The sequence below is a fragment of the Phaethon lepturus genome, unplaced genomic scaffold (genome assembly GCF_000687285.1).
Source record: "Phaethon lepturus isolate BGI_N335 unplaced genomic scaffold, ASM68728v1 scaffold13057, whole genome shotgun sequence".
NCBI lineage: Eukaryota > Metazoa > Chordata > Aves > Phaethontiformes > Phaethontidae > Phaethon > Phaethon lepturus.
The window spans coordinates 16,266-36,922 of NW_010549878.1; the positions used below are offsets into that span (position 1 = coordinate 16,266).

Consider the following 20,657-nt stretch of genomic DNA (forward strand, 5'->3'; position numbering starts at 1 on the left):
TTCTCTTCTTTTTCTTTGTTCCTAATACACTTGCTGGAAGTGTTAGAAGTAGGCAAGCTGCTCTTCTTTCTGGAATGTTTGGAATTAAAATTTCTGATAATTTTAGCTGTTGTTCAATACACTTACTTACAAAGCTAATCAGTATTTGACATTTTGAAGATAAAACCTTCATTCTGTTTACCCTTCCACTTAATTTTGAATGAGTATTTCGTAGATCATGTAGTTTAAGGTGGGGTTTTTTTTTCCTACAATGTTGAGTGTTGAACCCAACATAGAATCACTTCCTCTTGGCTCAGAAATGACTTACTATGGTTTTTTCTACCCCTAGTTATCAGATTCAGAATATTTCCCCTATTGCTACTCACAGCATTTGTTCTCCAACCTATATTAGCTGTAATAAGATAATGCCCACCAGGAAAAGAAATTACCATTCCTTTATTGATGTTTCAGAGAGCTATATCCACAGCCAGTACTGACCCTGAGGATTTGGTATGCACATATTTCGTTACAAATAAGGAGGAATAGTGATATTGCATATTGTTGATGACATCACGCTTGGATTTCTGTGTAAATATTAGTGATTTTTTTTTAATGTTTTGTTAATATATTGAGAAAGGAGTTTAAAACTCAAATTAAGCATAGGTTTCAACCATTGTTTTGCATTTGCCTAGTGTTAATGCTTGCCCATCTCCCAGATAAAAATCTTTTTTTTAGTTGCCCTGTTACCTTTTTCATGTCAATTACTATATATTCTTAGGTCGTATAAATAGAATTTAAGTGTAAATGGTGTATTTGACTGTTGCCACAAAGAATTTACAAACCTTTTCTTGTTTATTAAAGAAGGCTAAAAAAGCCCAACCCAGCCACGCTGAGAATGACTGTTTTAATTTCACCTGGGGTTGTAAATCAATATCCATTTACTATTCGGTTACTGCTTGCATTTCCCTAGGTAACAGTATAACACATGTAATGTCAATGCAGTTTGGCATTTGTCCTCATTAATATGGCAAAGGACACTTTTTTGCAAGAGTAAGCAAGCATCATGCCATATTTCTGACATTTTCTGCCCAACAAAGAAAGAAAAATGTAATCAGTTAGTGTACAAAAGACGTGCAGCACATCTGATGTGGTGCCTCCAATGCTTTTATAAAGGAAATCACTTGAAAGATTAGGCCGCATGTAATTCTATCATATACTATTGATTACAGTTGAAATGAGAAGCTAGGGGTGGCACAGTGTAGCTTTGAGTGCTAATTTATTTACTAATTTAATTGTTTATAATAAACACATAAATATATTTGACAATGTCAACAGTTGAATTATAGGTCAATAGCAATATAGCAAATAATCCTTGTGATTGTATACACAGAATATATGTCCTTATACATACTTCCCTATACATTTCTAATCTCTCGTATAATTTATTGCTTAACATTTCAAATCAAAGTACCATATACATTAGTTACACATTAGGATCCTGTTTTATAATTGTTACGTATTATGTGTGATTTGGTGTTTGGCCTTAATTAATTTAACCCTAAAATACATGTCCTTAGAGGTTGGTGAGAGTGCTGTGAATACTTTAACTATCCAGTAAGCCAGGGTTAGGAAAAACATACCAACTACACTTCACTCTTTGTTCAAGTGGTTGGTGGAGAGCCTTGTTTTCAGTCTTTACCACACGCTGATAAGAAATAAAAGCATGCAACTGCCAGCCACTTGGTAGGTTTTGTGGAATGTATTGCTGGGCTCAATGCCCTACGAATTGGAGAAATGACAATCTCTCTAGTGAGACACTTCCGAGGGTGGGCAAATACCATTGTAAATTGTCTTTTACAGCTGTTTGATGCTAAAACAGTTTAGATGAATTCTGGGAAAATGGGAAGCACGAGTGATCTTAGAGTTCCAAGCAGGCCCTTTGCAGGAGTCCTAAGGTCCCCTGAGAGCGTTCTTCAGAGTTCCCAGCCCCTCGGTTCCCAGCCCCGGTGCCCCCGCCACGGCATTCGGTGCACCCTGTCGTTGTTATCTGTTTCTTGAAGAAGTGTTCTGCGCTGTGGACTTGTTTTGTCACAGCACTTCAGTGCCAAAGATAGAAGTTTAAACATTCATAAGATTTTTGGGGTGGTTTTTTTGGTACTAATAATAGATCTGTATATCTCAGTGTGAAGAGTCTGTCTCGTACTTGAGTCAGACACTGGGCTGTCGGTTTATTTTCTGACAGTGAAGTGCAATTAAAACTCTTGTCCTTTTGAAGTTAGCTGGTGAGAGAGACCCTCTGCCTTCCAGAAGCTCCCTCTAGACAGATTACATAAACTATTTATTACTTGGGAGAGAGTGTGATAGAGATTTGGACCTTTTTTTTTTTTTAAGTGTTTGTATTAGAAACATCTCTGTTCCTATCCATATAAACTGAATCCTTCAGGGGAAGAGGAAGGAAGCCAGTCACTTTTGCTTAAGTAAAGTAACACGCTCTGCAGAGGGGCTTTTAGCAATTCTATAGCCGGTGTGCCCAGATGATATGAGAGTTGCTGAGGGACCAGGAGGAGCAGGACGCAGTGGAAAGCATGTGAAGGTAGGGATGGGGAGCAGGGTGGCAGCAGGCCCTGCTGGGTGCTGGGGAGGACAGTGACGAGTCGCCGGGACTGATGAAGGGTCATTGTCAGGACCTGTGAGACAGATGGTGAGTTGCAGAGATGGGCAAAATTAGTATTTAACAACACAAGCTCAGCTCAGTTTGGGCTAGCCGGGACATTGCTTCTGCCAGCAGCATCTGTGGTGTTCCAGAAACTCGTCCCTACCTCCTCAGCCAAGACGAGCAAGGCTCAGCAGGGAAGAGGTACAACACCATGAGACACTGGCTTCTCTGGAAGGGAAAAAATGGCTTGGAAAAGGTGGTATCAGTAATTCCCAGCTCCTGTGGGAGCGGGGAGGTGGTTCAGCCTTTGGCTGGCTCCCAGGAGAAGCTTGAGGAGAGGGCAGAAGCGTGGAAAGAAACCTGTAGCTGTTGGGGCGTGGGAGAAGCAGCTTGTTTTGGGATTGCACTAGAATCAGCTACCAAAGAGGGCCAGAGAGGAGGATCACACACAGATTTTAATCATAATATTTTATGTGTTGTGACCACTGGGGAGGAACACTGAACATGCCTTCTTCCTCCCATACCAATGAATGCCTTTTTACTCAACACTCTACACTTCAGGTGAAATGAAAACATTTTTACATCCCAGGAGTGGAAGTGAAAGGACTGTAATATATGAAACCAGGGCAAAGTTTCAGTGTTAGAATTAGTGAGATGCATTCTAGGAACAGATTAGGAGCACAAAGCAGCTGAAATTTAGTTACTAGGCTGGGAACTGGGTTAAAATACCTTCCTAATAAGCCAAGCACTGAAGCATCCCCTGTGTTGTCGTCTTTTTTTTTTTTTTTTTAGTTTCTATAACAGATTCAGAAAGAGATCAGTCACAACATCATAATCAACATATTTCCCTTAAGCTGTAAGATTACTGCTGCTTTTGGTGAAATCCTTGAAAGCAAGGACAGATCTGTTGTCACATTTTTGAAGACCCCTCTTCTTAGCTGCACTGGTGGGGACAATGCGTTTGGATGAAGTGGAGGAAAGCTGCCTACTGACTTCTATTATTACTTTCCTAGGACTGAAAAAAGAGCATTCTAGGAAAGCTTTCTTTTGGGAAACTTTCACGGCATAAAATCTTGCATAAAATAAATCTTAAATAGGGACATTGTAGCTATTAGAGTTCTGTGTAATGAGATGGCAGTCCAGCATAGGCACCTCGCTTTATGTACAGGGCTGTTTTATACATGAAGCCATCTAATAAGATATATGTGTCCTTTAATTAAGGTCTCATGTACAGTCTAGTAGTAATGAGGGAATATGATGAAAAGAAATGGAAAAGGAAAGAGCTTTATTTACCATGCTGAGAAGCTTTTATCATATGGAAATGATCAGAATTTAGATTTTTATCATCTGTCACAATTTGCTGCTGCTTTAATTAAAATAACACCAAGGACGTGTACAGTGAGTCTGGCTAGATGTGCTTCGTGCTCTTAATGACCGTCAGATGGGAAGGCAAGGGGTAGAAAGGGGGCAGGACTGCGGGAAGATCCGGAGGGAGATGGTGCCAGATGGCCAGGCTTATTTTATTAATTTAGATCTCCATTATGGCTTCTCTTTTCTTAATTTCTCTGAAGATTGACTTAGTATAATGGGAAGCATTTCACAGCCACAGCACGATGGGTTTAACTCTTCGGAGCCCATAGCACTGCAGCAAAGCGCACGTGTCAGTGCCGGGTCCCGTCGGCCGGCCGCCTCCCGTGGCCCCAGCTCCAGCCCAGGTGCTTAACCCCCAGCCCCCCCCCTCAGGTAACTTGTTGAGTCTCTCTCAGCACGTCGCTTCCCACCGTGGACGTCCTGACTCGTAGCGTACCGGTGCAGCCGGCCACTCTCCTAAACTGGTTCCAGCTTCTGATCGTTGCAGCCCAGTAGTGCCAAGGCAGCGTTTTGAGCCGTGTCTCTCCTGTCACCGCCTCACCTGCGCAGGCGCCGCGCCGCAGGGGCTGTCCGTGCTGCTCGGCCTCGCCGCGTATTTTGGGCTGATCTCTTACATCTGCAAAACCATCTTCTTCCTGGCAAGCAGCCTCGCTCTGCTTCTTTCAGCTCTTGGGTGCCTGGACACCCAGAAAGCACAGCAAAGTAGTGAGGAAAGCGAATTTAAAGAGATTTGTTTCTCTTCGGTTTTGTCCTCACGCGTCGTGCGCTCAGTTCCTGCGGCATCTGCCGCCTCCCCGTGGCTGTTGCAAAAAGCTGCACACAACTGGAGAGCGTGATTTTTAGATATTATTCAGGTTTAGGAGCTTAAGAGATGAAAGAAGAAATATTGTCTTCTGAAAATCTGTTTGGCACAGTCTAAAGTGAGAAACTGCTGAGGCGTTGGCATTAAGAGAGGGAGTTTTAAATTTCTTCCCCCTCTGTGTCCACTATGACAACAAAGGAGCTATGACTTGTTGTCTTCTGCATTATCAGTGGTTATTGGATTAGTATTAGCAACAAAATGAGCTTGTCTTCTGTGATTCGATTAAACACCCCCCCTCCGAACTTATGAAGAATTTCTAGTTCCTGAATCCTCTATAAAAAGGTGGCTCATTCATTTTATGAGTTGATTCAGAATTCCGTATCACATTTAAATCATTCTTGGATTCTAGACTACTTTTGATCACAACCGTAGGGCCAGAACAAGTGGCAAGATGCATTTCTACATACCACGAGTTTAGTGACACATGCAGGAAAAAATCTGAATTCATCTCAAAAATCTATAGTACATGCCATGACAAGAAAAAAACAAATCAGCTGAAAATAAAGTGTCACGCACAGGATGAAATCTTGGACTGTAGCACAGGAAATAAAGCATAACATTTTCAATATTCTGAATTAAATACTTGGACTTTTGAGCATCTGTATAAATAATTTTTAAAATTTCTCATATTGGGATTTGTAGTTTTTTCCAAACATGTGAAATGAAATAAATTACTTTACTTTGCTATCAAAACTTATGCTGTCACCTGCACTGGGTCTACAATGCTCAGTTCTGTGCTAATGATAAAACTTCTGCTTTGCTGAGGAGGAAGACGAAGAGAAGAGGTAGGGATGCCTGGGAGCCATTAGGCTCCCAGGAGAGCCTGAGAGTTTTTGGAGAGTCCGTGGGGTGATGATGACATAAGAGATCCCATGTAGTCATTGCGCATTGGCAAGTGAGAGGCAAGAGAAACGCGGTGTTGAACTGTCGATTGCTCCATTGAGCACTCGCCCAAACACACGTTGCCTGGGGAAGGCTGGGACTAGCCACTGGCCTGTGCACGGCTGGGAGCACAGCCAGTGTGCACGCCCCTCCGCATTGCTCTTTTCTTCTACTCCTCACACACCATTTAGTGAGTGAGGGGCCTTCACGCTCTTAGCATCACGAGCAGGTTTGCTTGCCCTGCTTACTGTTATAAATTATTAAAGTAAAAAACCAAACTCATGCATCTATGGGAAGCTCGTGTTCTGTATAATAGTGTGGGAAGCCCGGCAGGTTGGCACAGAGGTGACTAGCAGCATATCATTCTTCTTCAGATTGTTCTGAAGTCTTACATGTATGCTGTATATTAAATACTAGGTAAAGTATCTAATAAAATATTAGATGAGATTAGATTAAAATCTCAAGACCAATCTGAATTTGTCAGGCTATCCAGATTAAGTCTTTGGGCGTGGTGAATATATATTTTTGAGAAAGATGCGCAAAATTTAGAGGCATGAATTTGACACGGATCTCAAATTTCAAGTGCTTTTTGCAAAGCTTCTCCAGAGTTTTGGAGCTTTGTTGTCATTTCATATCTTCTGAAAACTCCCAACTTTCCTTGCTAGGCTGAGAGCAAGCAAATATTCCCAGTTCTTACTTAGTCCTTCCCTAGCACTCTAAAATTGCCTGTATATTTTCCAGTCGTTTTATTAGAATGATTTTGCAAATGCTTTTTATCCTACCTTTACCCAGTGCTTGAGTTCTGTGTTCTCACTGCTTCTATTTTACTCTCTTTCCCTCAGTGTGTTTTGTCTTAATATTACCAGGGCTAGAGAGAATGAGCTCATGACCGAGAGTGAATGAAGTAGACTTTGAAAATCATATGACATAAAAAAATTGTATAAAAATATATTGAATGATCTATTTAGGGATGTGAGTACATTATACCAGTAATCTAATTCCCAGTATCTTCCTCAGCAGCTTTCAAAATAATTTTTTGATTTCTTTGGGTTTTGAATTGCTGCTAAAATAATGAAAATGGATGGAGCTGGTGATGAATCATCATGACAACGTTTACTATCAACAGGGATTTTTGCCAGAGTGTTTTAGTCAGTAACAAGGTCCCAATGGCACTGGCCCACTTAAACCTGCAGAGAAAAAAAGCTATTTTCTTTACTTGAACTGATGTTGCAACAGCTTAAATTAAAGCTTCTGTTAAGAGAAATAAATTAATCTATTTCAAAGCTCTGTGGTTAGATGGCAGGCAAGCACGCTAAGAGCTCGCTTGGGTTTCTCTGCATAGCCCGTGGGCTGGCGTACCTCCGGGGGCGGAAGGCAGAGGGACTCCCGTTAGGCACCTTGTTGCAGTGACTGTGTTTTGGCACCCGGGAGTGTTTCCATTCACCCCGATCAAACACGAAATAGCAGAAAGAGGAAGGTGCCTCCAGACGACCTTTTTACAGAATGTGTGTTAAACAAGAACTAGTTACTCTTATTTGCCCTACATAGACATGCAGCTTTCTGCTGAGGGAGCCTATGTTATTAATTCAAATGAAGCACTGTGGATATTTCTGTAGCTGTGAAATGCAAGTCCACGGAAAATTTGTTTTCTAAGAAAGAGCTAAAGCTGACTTTGCACATCAGTATCAGAAGCCTTATAGCTGTAGCTTGGACCAGACTTTGCCTTAAAAGAAGGAAGCCAAACAAAACCAAAGCAAGCACAGAATCAGAAACAATATTAAATGGTTAATTCTCACATGAAAAACCAACAAAGGTCTGGTAAGTGGGGTTCTACTCTCAAGCCTTTATCCTGCATGTGGGGACTTTATTACTGATTGCATTAGGCATTAGATTACTTGGCAGTCTGCAGTCAGCCCTGCAGGTATATAACCTCTTGATTTTGAGGAGTTTGGGTCAGTTCAAACTTTGCTGGTTGGACCTGTCATTTACTAGGTTTGCAAAAGCAATTAGAGATGGCAATATAAGCAAAATAAGCACCAGCTGTCATGGAAGTCATAACTTGGGAAATCTTTTTCTCAGGTTGTATTCTTCCGTGGCACAAATCATTGCACAGTAATGAGTACTATTTGTCATTTAATATATGGGGCATGACCAGAAGACATACTAATGTCTGACATTTTTTCTTTCAGGATGATTTTCTCTATAGTGTCTCCGTTTTAAGTGGAATCCTTTGCACTGTCTTGGCAGTAATCAAATTTATGCTGGGAAAGGTCCTTACAAGCAGAGCGCTGATAACTGATGGTGAGTGTGAAGTTGATCCTGCTGCATTTATAGGCTCTTCCAGGGAATATTTTAGACACAGAGGATACAGGTGACCCCCGCATGATGATAGCTGTGAAAGAGCATTGAAATAAGAAGGACCCTGGGAAATGGGGAAAAAAAAAAACCCCAAACCCTTGAACAGTCTGTAGTACCAGTAGCATCCTAACATAGATGCCTCAGCTGAAATGGGTATGTATGTCTGGTGGAAGTCAAACAGTTAACGTGTGGATAGTAAGCAGTAATACAGAGTTAGAGGTAGAGAATATAATGAATTGCGTGTGTAGTATGCAGAGGTGAGACTGCAGAGCAGGGAGTATGACACCAATTTATATAGCTTTGGTTAAGTCACATCTATCCTCACTGCCTATGCCTGGTAAACAGTTTCGTCCCCACCGGTAAAACGAAGCAGGTCTGTTGCAGAAAACGCTGCCCTGCCTTGGGCAGCAATCACGACCATCGTTCATACATACCCCCGTAGACAGAATTTGCCACCGTGGTGCTTTTCCTGCCACTCAGTAGAGCCGGTGGAGCATCACACGTGAAACAAAGCCTTCGCCGGCCTACTGCCCCGCACGGCTCTGGCCCTGCCGGCGTCTGGCCCAAGGTGAATCTCGTCCACCATTATCCTTCGAAGACCTCGCTGCCACTGCTCTCTTGGCTCGGGTGCCTAACACCTGACTGTTCCTGCAGGTATGCTTAAAGGCACGTTTTAAAAGTAGGTCCAGATATGCCTCTTACTGACACGGCTCAAGCTTGTGAATCTTCACAAAGTCACGGGGATCTGCAAACAAGTGAGGCCACAGTAATGGCGGAGATATCGCAGCGCCCTAAAATCTGGTAGAGATTTGTATCTGCAAGCACAGGATGGTTTGAAATGCTCTGTAAACATACACGGTAGGGTGTTAATGATTCATGAAGTGTGGTACATAAATTATTTTACTCTGCTAAAGATTTCATTTTAAGGGAATTCAATTTTCAGCTTGCTCTAGGGATACATACAGTTGCTTTATTTGAAGTAATTTAAACATACTAAAATTTTTTTTGGTGATGTGTGATATTTTATATCACCTCACATATAAAGACTCATGGAGTATTTATATTTTAAATACAAAATTGGCAAAAAAGGGATCAAAACAGCAGTGCAGGGGCTACAACTAAGCTACTGCCTCCCTGCATTTGCGATTCTCTCCCAAAAGACCGTGCTGTTCAGTGATCTTACTCTTTGTTACGGGTTCTGCCACCTCAGACATTTTGAAACGAAAAGATCTCCAACGTGCAAAAAGGGTTCTGGAAAGGATCCTGGGAACTACAGACCAGTGAGTCTGACTCCTTTGCTGCCAGAGTGCAAGTGGGACATGTTGACCATTTCAGAACTGTATCTAAGCAGGCAAATGATTAATGTTCCCTTTAAAAAAAAACATGTAGCCTGTTCTTAAAACAGAGCAGTTTTTTCAGAAAAAACGTTAGCTGAAAAATTCCTGAGTAACTCTGGCTCTGAACTGGTCTCCTGTATGACACAGTAATCTCTTCTCCCATAATTACATCCTTGGCTAATTGTATTGCTTCCGAGCTGGAGATTGCTCATTCTTTGATTAAAAAAATTAGGGAATAAAGCATACAACTATCTCGGTCTGTTTTTTATCTATCTTCTTCTCTCTCCTTCAGAAGTACTTTAGAAAATGTAGGAGGCTGATCTTACCATGTGTGGTTAAATATCTTCTTTCACAAGATATGTTTTCATTTATACTTGATTTATTAACAATCAGGAGGAGATGATGTGATTCAGCAGCTGAGACAGATTTAGCACTCCCTTGCATATCTTTTTTTAGTGTTTTCTGTTTCCTGCTAATTTACCCCCTGTGATCATTGGCTGTAGAGCAACAAACTGCTTTGAGTAACAAGAACACACATTTTTCTTCCTGAAAAATAGGTTTATTTTCCAAACAGAAAATTTTCTCCCATATATGTCAACCTCTATTAATGATTTTTTAAAAGAATAATTTTGTTTTAGAGTAGAGTTTGGCAACACTGTCTCTTTAAAGCCTAAATGTACGAATCCTAATAAGGCAAAATGTTATTTGTGCAATTTGTTTATAGCGAAAGCTCGTGGCCTTTTGGATACTAAAACCAGCCACTTCCTATGTTCAATTTTGTAACATCTCAAATGCAGATGAATGACAAATGCAGAGATGCGACAGTTAGGTGATGTCAGCCAACTTTCCTGTAGGCTTTAGATACCTGTTTCCTTCCCAGATTTAGCCACCTGTTTTTTCCTGTGCTAGCCTTACGCACAGCACGTGGTGTCTGCATTAATACCTGCAGCCATTACATTATTTCCTGCCACACCAGCAAGGAAAGGTTTGACCGAATGACAGTCAGGAAGAGAAAACAATTTCCTTTGTAAGTAGCTTTTAGATCATTTGGAACCATCAGCCAATAATGGCAAGAAAATTTATTATTCCTGCCTTTCGCATATCGTGCTGATGGATTCTTACGTGAGCTGGAGCAGGGGGAGTAACACTGGTTTAAATTTATAGTTTAAATTAATTTGTACTTAATATTCTTCATGTTTTTTTTATATATAAACATATTTCATCAACATGTGTTAGCAGTATACATTATATTGTCTGGGAATAAAAAAGGATCAGGATTCTTTTAGACTAGAGTGCTGACAAAGTCATTGTGTCTATACGGTTTAACTATACTGGTATAATTGATCCAATAATCGGGCATTTACATGCAATGCCTGTGATACCAATTGTAGAATGCACTGCCACAGTGCAAAAAAAACCCCCAGCCCCCTTTTCTTTGCAGGGCCGGAAGCCCGAAACCTTTATATGCCCCGTTCTGCCTCAGACTTGCCAAGTTATGCGTGCTTTTCCGTGCCAGGGGTTCCTTTGCATTTAAGTACCTACCGACAGGGATCTGGTGAATCTTAATCAAAACTGATGGTTTATACAAGTATTTCAGCTGTGGGCATACCTAGGAAAGGTCAATTTTTAGCTACACCTTTCAGAGACGCTTAACGTGATTTAGGTAAGGAATGGATGTGAGAGGTCTAGATCAAAGGAGACATTCAGGAGTGTCATGTATGTGGTTGTTGGCCATCATGGGGAATTGGAAGAAAACGAGCTAAGTACTATAAGCAGCAGCTGACTAGAGTTGACTCACCAAGCAGTATAGAATATTTAAAGTTCAATTTTGCATTTGTTAACTAAGTTAAATAGTATATATATCTACCAAATGAATGCATTATCAGTGACACTTCTTTTTGTAAACAATAGTTGACGTCTGTTGGGTTGAGAAAAAAAAAATCAGAAAAAGGGAACTTGGGGGAAAAAAATGAACACAAGTAATAACTTTAAAAAAAACCCCAAACGATAACCAATCAACCAAGAGCTGAAGGAAAAATGGCATTAATTATTCCAAAAGCTCTGGGAGAATTTTGAAGGGACAATCTTGGAGACAGAGAGAAAGGGTTTAAAAAAGAAAGAGGAATCTAAAAGGATGTTAATAAAAATTGTGAATAACAGATAGGAAACTCCTGGCTAAGGCATAAATGGAAAATATTCCTAGGATTATCCCGTATGTCTTTCCTAATGCATTCAACAGTGTATGCAGCTCTAAGCTATAAGTGCCAAATACATGAAAATAATTGTATGGAATGGGGTAAAAATCTTCAAGAGAAAGTCTTTGAAACGTTACTGTGCCAAACCATTTTCTTTTTCATGAGCTGCTTGGGTATACTGCACTCCAGTTTGCTCCATTTCAGAGAAAGCGAGAGCCTTTGGGTACCTTATGAAGTGGCCTTGGAAGTTCTAATGGGATATTTGCACATGCTGCAGTGGGACATACGTTGTGAAGCGCTTCTTTGGAAGATAGCTGGGCTACAGCAGTTGTACTCAGGGCTGCAGCCAGCCAGCCAGCCACTATTTTACAGCTCAAAGACACTTCATTCATGATGATAAGCTACAAGAGAGAGAAGTGCTTGACTGTCAGAGTCAACATGGAGCCGGTCCAGTATTTTGAAGGAATATTGCTGTCTGGAAAATTAGCATCAAGAGGTGGAAGCCCTGTGAAATAAACTAGAAATAAAAAAAACAGCAGCTAGAATTGGGATTTGGAACTAAACATAGAATGAAAAAAATTGGGACTGACCGAATCAAGACATACAGTTATATGGAAATTAATGTAAGTTATTTATATAATCCAGGACAAGTGACAGAGTTCTTAAACACTGGTCAGGCACCAACTATTCCGTGGTTTATTTGTTGGAATGAAGCGTGGCAAAGGCCTCTGGCTAACCGCATGTGAACGAATTGCACCGCCTTCTCCTTAACGCAGTGCAGGAGTACATAGGTGCTGCTGCGTAACCTCTCACAAGGGTCTGTGCTCCTCTCTGGTGGCACTGGTACGGTAATGCCTTGTCTCCCTACAGATTACCTCTTCCTAGATGGTTAAAGTAAATTCCTTGAGATTTGGTTCTTCCTTTAATTATTTTTTTTCCTCTTCTAGGTTTCAACTCTCTTGTAGGTGGAATAATGGGATTTTCCATCCTCCTTAGTGCAGAAGTTTTTAAACACAATTCTTCTGTCTGGTATCTGGATGGCAGTATAGGAGTTTTAATTGGACTTACAATATTTGCCTACGGAATCAAGTGAGTATCTCCTGCTAGCAGGTGTTTCAGTACCTACAGCAGATGGGCTGTCTGTTTAATGTAATAAGGCATAGCTCTTAAAGGCTTGTGTAACTCCAGTAAAATCAGTCACTGGAATTTACTAGACTAGCTGCCAGTACTGAAGCAGAGTGTGTGGAAAGGGATAAAAGATGGTGTTTCATATCAGCTGCTAAGAAGCCAGGACTTAACAAGAAATTGGAATAATTTTAGAAGACTCTTGTATACTTGAATTGGGAAAGACAAGGTTTGAAATATTTGAAAAATAACCACAAATCTTGGAGAAAACCAGTCCCTGTTGCTTTTATGGCACGTTTCTAAGGACTGTTTTTTTGCCAAAGAAAGGCTAGGTTAAAGGTGCCCAAGTTTAAAGAACAGTCTTGAATGCTGGGTGATTTCCATCCGAGCCCTACTCTATAGCAACTTCTGAACTGAAGGTTAGCCAGTCGTCTTTCAAATGTTGTTTCTATTGAATTTTAAGATACTGTCTTGATTCATGACATCAGAAATAAATAGAATAAAATGAAATGAAGCTCTGCCATGCGCTTCGTTGCTGCCACAATTTCCCTTGGCAGCATGGAATCTAACTAAGGGTTTTGCATTTTATCCCCCTTTCTGCCATAAGAGCAAAGGGGAGATGTAGCATCTCAGTTAATTGGAATCTTGCCTGTTGAGAAGCAGACCTTGGCCAGGCTGCAGTAAGCCATCATCTGGAAGCTGTGTGGGTTTTTTTTTTAAACTTGGAAAATTAAATTAACATTTTAATAGGGAATACCATTCTTGGAAAAATTACTATAATCACTATTTCCATTATAAAATTAACTGTTCTGGAAAACTGTAGAGGCAAATCCATACAAAAGTATTTATATAAACATCTCAAACAGCATTAAAAACACTTTGTACAGGCACTGAAACTCATGCTACATATATGCTGTCAGTCTGCTCAACGGTGCGCTCACCCATTGTGTCACTAAGACACAACGAAGGCTAATGAAGGATAAAACTAAATTCTGTTTTGGCAACTACCCCGTTTTACAGCTTGTGAAACTGCTGCAATTCTCCGCTACCGTTAGACACCTTCTTACATCAGCCTGGCACGAAACAGGTTGCTACAACAGTCCCTTTCCCACTAATCCCCCCATGGCTTCTCCAGCCAGCAGCGGCTGCTGCTGTGCAGTTCAGTTTCTCACGGCAGCTCGAAGGAGAGCCCCCCTCTACGCCGTTCGTTTTACGCTCCCTTTTGGGCAGAATTAATTGTGGGGTGGAATTAATTCTGATCAGGAGAAAGCAAGATAAGACTGTTACTACATTTGACTTCTTTTTAAGTCATAAAATAAATTAATATTGGTAAGTAAAGAGGACACCCCAGTTCCAGGGCTTTCCTGAGTGTCTGCATCAACACTCCTGTGCTTTCCTCTGCAGGTTGCTTATCGATATGATACCCCGTGTAAGGCAAACACGCCATTACGAAATGTTCGAGTGAAGATCACACCCTCTCCTCTGTAAGGACTGTAGAACTACAGCATCGTACATTTTGGCGAGTGGTGCCAATGGTATTTTACTAAATATGCAGTTTGTTTTCCCGTGGTCTGTTTTTGTTGAAGTTTGTTTTAATGGGAAATCTCTTTGTAAACCTGGCATATGTGCACACTGCTTGCAATTCAGTGAAACAGCGGCATTTTTTTTTTTTCCAAGTATGCTATTGATTCCTGTGACAATAGAAAACATGCAGTTTGCAGTTTTAACCCAGCTGCCATGTTGTATATTCCAGAGTGAAAGTGTTCTTAATGGTGTGATAAGCCTGTGGGTAAAGAAGTGCCAGATTTACATCTTGGGTTTTTTTATTTTTTTTGTCCCCCTGGCCTGTATTTTCCCAAACATGCTGTAACAGAAGTACAGTCCTTGCTAACCTCTTTGGCTAACGGTGTGAGTATCCGATGTAGAGCCTGGATACCAAGAGCTATGTTGCTTAAAACACTTAAGTAGCTACTTCTTCCCCCCCCATTCAAATAGATGCACAGAAAGAGCAGGTACAAACCTTTCTGTGATCAGAGAGATACTTCATTTTAATCTTAAATTAACTGAAACTATACCTCTTCAATTCAAATTCTATTTTTTCTTAACGAGACACTGTTCATAGCTTTGCATGGACCAAACAAGCACACACAGTATTACTATACAGACCAAAGCCAAAATGTCATGCAAGGAAGAGGAGCTGCTTGAGGATTTTCATCTTCTATTATACTGTACGCAGATGTACCAGCGTGTGAGACTTTGTGGTTGCTCTGTAGTCTAATGATGGCACAGCAGTGGCTCAATCTGGTGGTGAGATACAGATCTATTTATTAGATTTAGATTGTCCTGTAAAGTGTTGCTCACCTTCCATCACACATCTTATATATTACTTAGTAGCAGGTTAAATTATCAAAGAATCTTGATGTATAATCAATAAAACTGGTATCTATTTTATACAGTATCTGTAAGTAACATTTGAAAACTATTTGCAGAATGTATCATAGAACAAAGTCTTCCTGTATAGCAGCCTATTAAACTGGATTCTCTGGCTATATCCATTTTCTCTTTATTTTATTTATTCCAGGTTGGTTTTCACAACACAGAACCAGTATTGTTGCTTCTGTTTCTCACAGGTGGATAAAAAATAGACAGTCCACTGTAGAGTTTGAAATAGGACCGCAGTAAGTAGCCAAGTACTACACAACAATAGACTACATAAACCAGAGTAGACGTACAATTAGACTGTTCAGTGATTGATTGATGTACAGTGGGGACACAGATATTTTTTTTTTTTTACTGGTGCCTTGTGATGCTAAAATGGTATTTCCCATCATATCTTACTTAGCATGTTCTCAGCCAGATCCTTCAGGATCTTTTGTAAAAGCCAACTCTAAATGATGTGTGTAGGAAGAGACCACCCAAAGGTTTCACTGACCTGGCAGTGCCTGCATGAGGTGCACAATATTGGGAAGATGACACTCAGTTCTGCTTCAAACAGAAAATTTTATATGGCAAAATGAATTTTGTTGTGCTGCTATAGTTTGTGTACATGTATTTGGGATCAAGTAAGTTTGTATAAATAGTTGTATGCAAACTTTGTAATATTGTTGCTCTCAGTGCTGATGCTGCTGGTGCAGGATGATGTCACAGGATGATAGAGATCATCATGTCACTCAGCAGTAAGATGAAAGTAACTATGACGCTTGACAAGACAAAGGAGCTACTTCATAAACGCATTCAGCAAGGACTCCAGAAAGACTGTAAAGCATAGGAGTTGTCACTGTACTCACTGCAGGTAGATTTTTAAATACCAAACACCACCCCAAGATCCTTTCTTCCTACACAAGTTCCAAATTTGTTATGCTTTTGCTTAGTCCTGTTATTGTCCCATTATGCTGCTTCTCCGAACTTACAGTTCCATGAAGTGAGCTGTGGAACATCTGTGGAACAGATCTTTCCCCACTGATTAACTAGCTTTTGTCAAGCATCTTCAGCCTCAGAACCAGAGCCTGAACATAGCTATATTAGACATTTCACAGTTTTGTTAGTACTGTTTACCCTCCTCTGCCTCTCCAGGGGCTATTACTTCTCCAGTCCTATTGCTAGTTGTGAGTGTGACACCTGGGAACTACTAAAAGTACTGCTCCGCAGGGCCACGCGCTCCAGCAACCTGTTTGTAGCAGAGGCCGGCGCTGGAAAGTGAGAAGGTGTACTTGGTTGTGGCAAGATACTTAACTCCTGATAAGTAATACAGGAGTCCTATACCATTGAAAATATGTAGGACGTTCAAACCAACACCCAGCTCAAATATGAAATAATTCTGCTAAAATGCTGAGTGTAAATAGGAGCACATGACCATGCAGATGCATTCATGCATGAAGCAAAGCTCAACACAGAGTAAATAAAGTTTCGCACTTCTTTCTGGAACTCCGGAATGCTCTCAGGATATTTCTAAGTACAGACTCCAGCTGCGTAGACTTTGAAAAGGAGATGTGGTTAAACAAGGTAATCTTACTTTTTCTTATCAGATTAAGTGAAACCAATTGCAGAAACTTTTCAGTTACCCCAGGTGCTTCAAAGCATTTCTGCTATTAGCAGGTAAATACAAGAAAATAATTGAAGCATTTGTGATACTTAAAAGGGAAAAGACCAGGAAATGATGATACCCAGAAATGAAAGCAAATACATGCTGTTAAAGCCAGCTAGCATCGGGGAGACTTCATATGGTACGTGGCACAATAGAAAATAACTGCTCATCCAATTTACTGAGACACTCTGCTCTAGCCAGCCACCCTCAAAGGTGACACTTTCTATGTTAGTTTTCTTTATTAAATGTCTGTGCCAGTTGATTTTTCTAACTATAACAAGAGTGCTTCCTGCTAAGCTAAGTGAAGGTGGACTTTTCAAAAGCTGAAATAGCTCAAAAGCACTCAGGCTAATCACCTGAAACTTGGCACTGGCCAACATAATACTTTGCTTGGTGATCACAGGCCCCAGAAGCTTGTCCAAATCCTCTCTGCTGTGCACAGGACACAAGGAAGGAGCTTCGGTGTTCATACAAGGAACAACCCTGGCCAGTACAGAGACTGCGAAACTCAAGTCTGGCCAAACTCAGAATTGCAAATCAATCCCTGAAAGTGATGACGAATCTGAGCAGATGCTTTGAATTTGGCGATATTGTTCAGCAGAGAAGGAAGCTATCAAAGACTCTCACAATAAGGATGACACCAGCTGCAGTCTTGAATCTCAAGCCATGCCCCCACATGCAGCAGGTAGGCATGAGGGGTATTTTAATAATGGAAAATGATAGTGTTCCACTAACAGCTAAAAGCTGGATTTTTTAAACCCAGATTCTCATGAAGAAATTGCCAGACTAACATCCCTTGCTGCTTTGGTCACCCCATTCACTTCTAGCAATTGTAGGTAAGCCATAAATAAGCGTCATGCAACCATGGTGGAAAAATGGAGTCACAAAAGAATTTCCTTGCTGAAAACCATGTTCCAGAAATGGACCTGAAGCAAAGACCCCAGACAAGAAGCTTCTCAGATGTGGGCAGAGCCAGCTCTAGGTACTCCTGCATCAGGGAACGCACCATGGATTTGCAAATGGTATTAGTCGCGGGGAGCGTTTCTGCAATCCCAGCTGCCCGGGAGAAAGTGTAGACACTTCTGGCATTATTTTTTTGTGGGCCAGCTCATAGAGATGCTCAGTCAGTAACAACTGCTAAGCCTTAATAATACAGAAAGCAGGAATGTTCCCAACCTGACAATGCACTTTTCCTAGGCACTCAGATTTATATTCAAGAAATGTCTTTACTACTCATTTTCTTTTGAAGTCTCTGAGGATGGAGTACTAAAATGTGACAAGGAAACATCAAAGCTGAAGCTCCTTGACCGGGGATTATCCCTGGACGCATGGCCTTGTGCAGATGTTCCAGCCCCAGCCTGCAAGTAGGAAAGCGTTTCGCTGTGCTCACAGCACTGCAGTTCCTCACCACCGCTCCCGCGTGTCTGCTGCTGGTCTGCGTCAGGCGTGCAGCTGCGCCAGAGCCATGGCTGAGCCCGTGCCTGGCGTTATCGCGGACCGGTAACTACGCAGGAGTAGCACACAAAAACACATTCCTGCGGCCTGGCATGTGGGCCCAGGTTATGCAACTGGAGAGCAGAATTAAATCAAATGGCAGAAAACCCAGGGCTATTTCTCTCTCCCGTTCCTCCCACGTTTGGGAGCTGGCGTTTTCCTCTCAGCCACAAGATCAGTGTTTGAGGCAGCACCCCACGGTTCTTGAATTTCACCTGTTCAGTGAAATTCACCTTACCCGGCGCGGCCGCTCCCCTGGCAGCGCGAGGGCAGAGGGGCAGAAGCCCAAGCGTGCAGCTCCAGCGGGGGCTGCCGGGCACTGACAAAAGCACTCGGACGCAGGGAGGCTGAAACTACAGTTCGCCCAAAGCCTGCAACAGAAGGGCTACTCCTCTAAGTTAAGTTTGGCAACTGACTCTCCAACATCACGTTTTGTCGGCTAATGGTGTTGCCACCGACCCTGCTGTTCATCGGAACTCACCTCTTGACGACACAGGCCTTGCAGGGTTGTCACCTGTCACCTCGCCACAGCGCAAGGAGTGAAGGCAACACCTCTTCTGAAATGGCCCAGTGGTGAGAAATACCAGCCTCCTTTGCTGGGGCAGACCCCTCAAGCGGAATCCAAGCCTGCAGCGTGGCCTTGGGCAAATCACAGTGATTCCTCCCTCCTGTGGAGGCGGGGAGGAAATTAAAACTAAGAGGGGGCTCTAGTGATTTAGCAGCTTTCACTTCAAAGATCTGCTGTACCGGTTACTTGCATTGCAAGCAGCAGCTGTTACTTGCTGAAACACCAAAGGCTCACACCTTGGTAGGTTTTCTTTAGAGGTGGTATTACTGTTTTGGCATTTTTGTCCAGCACTTACTTGCTCTGAAATTTCCCTCCTCGCAAACGTGCACAAGGGAGATGCCTTCAGCCAGCTAGTGCTCCTCCGAGGTCCTGCAGCAAGTCTGGGAGGAAAGACCTCTGAACCAAGGGTCCACAAGACAAAGCAGGACATACAGTGAGACTTAACACCTGGAGCCTGTTTGGTGCATACAAATGTGTTGCCCATTTTTTGGGCAACAAGAGATCTGCTACCAGGATTTTAGTTAAATGCGATCTCCATAATCGGTAAAATAACAAAATGCGCAAGTCCCGACAAGCATAAACATAGATACGGGGCATCGTAAGGCATATACTGGGCTGCTCCGTCTCTCGCACGCTGAAGTGCGAGGTGAGGCTTGTGAGAGCAGCACAAAGTCCCAGCAAATGTTTCTATCTGTGGACTCTCTACCACATGGAGTTTGACTGAACCCGGTCTAAGTGTGCGAGAGTTGAAGTATTTCGTATTTAAGCTTCCCCTAATGATCTTTCCAACACAGCTGCACGGCGTGTGTATTTTTTTTATTCCAAGTTCCCGTTTTCATACATTTATTTTCCATTATGTGACTGCAACACAGCCCACATCTGAGACTAGCTGCTCACCATTTTACAGATGTCTCCTTATAAAGCCAAAGCTGCACAGTAATTAGGGGAATGAAACAGGAAGGAAAACATTTCCAAAAATAACCAGAACAAGGGGCTGAATGAGCAGTGTCCTCCACTAATTCATTTTGATGTTAGGAAACATTTGGGAATTGTGGGATGTTGAATAGCAACGCAGAACCAACAATATTTTCACCCATTTTAACCTGAAGTATGCCAAGGAATCGCCCACAAAAAGGGGTGACTGGAGAAGATATTCACATACTTCACCTCACTGAAAGTCATAAAAGGTTCTTGCGGCAGCACCACCAGCAACGCGCAGCAGAAAAAGACCCTAAACTCCCCCAGGCTGGCTAGTGAACAGACTGGACGACCGGATACCTGAACCCAAGTCCTAGGCCCTCTCCCAGCCTGCAGCCCTTCCGCCTCCCCACCAGGTTGACATTTTTATTTATGCTATTGCTTACCCGTGTTGTGTGTCATTAACTGGGATAGGGAAAATAAAAAGGATCCCAGGTTGATAGTTGCTGACTTCTGTACTACTCTGATTTTACATTACTCAGATATGTGGGGCCACATTTTAAAAAAAAAAAAAAAAAAAAAGAAAAAACCAATATACAACAAACTTGGAAAAAGGTATTCTAAGAAAGCAAGCAGTTGCTTCCCTCCAGTGTAGTTTTAGAGACCATGCCACCAACGGACGTTTTTTTAACAGATAAAAAAGAACGCGTCTTCATTTTGTCTTTTTGGTGGTTGCTTGGTTTTTTTAGTATTCATTTTACTACTGCATACTGCTCCCATGTTAACTGTTCTATTGCTCTTGGACGCCTCCACCGAAACCTCTCGGCA

At 41.8% G+C, this 20,657-nt stretch overlaps 1 protein-coding gene across 1 annotated transcript in view; it reads left to right on the forward strand.

Annotated features, from left to right (window-relative positions):
• Window positions 1-15,316, forward strand: part of TMEM163 (transmembrane protein 163) — a gene marked incomplete at its 5' end in the record, with an annotated part of 22,010 nt that extends 6,694 nt beyond the window's left edge. The window contains 3 exons of the mRNA XM_010290388.1: window positions 7,940-8,051; window positions 12,588-12,729; window positions 14,170-15,316. Coding sequence (XP_010288690.1) covers window positions 7,940-8,051; window positions 12,588-12,729; window positions 14,170-14,230 — 315 coding nt within the window. The remainder of the gene's footprint in view (window positions 1-7,939; window positions 8,052-12,587; window positions 12,730-14,169) is intronic.
• Window positions 15,317-20,657: the final 5,341 nt, after the last annotated feature.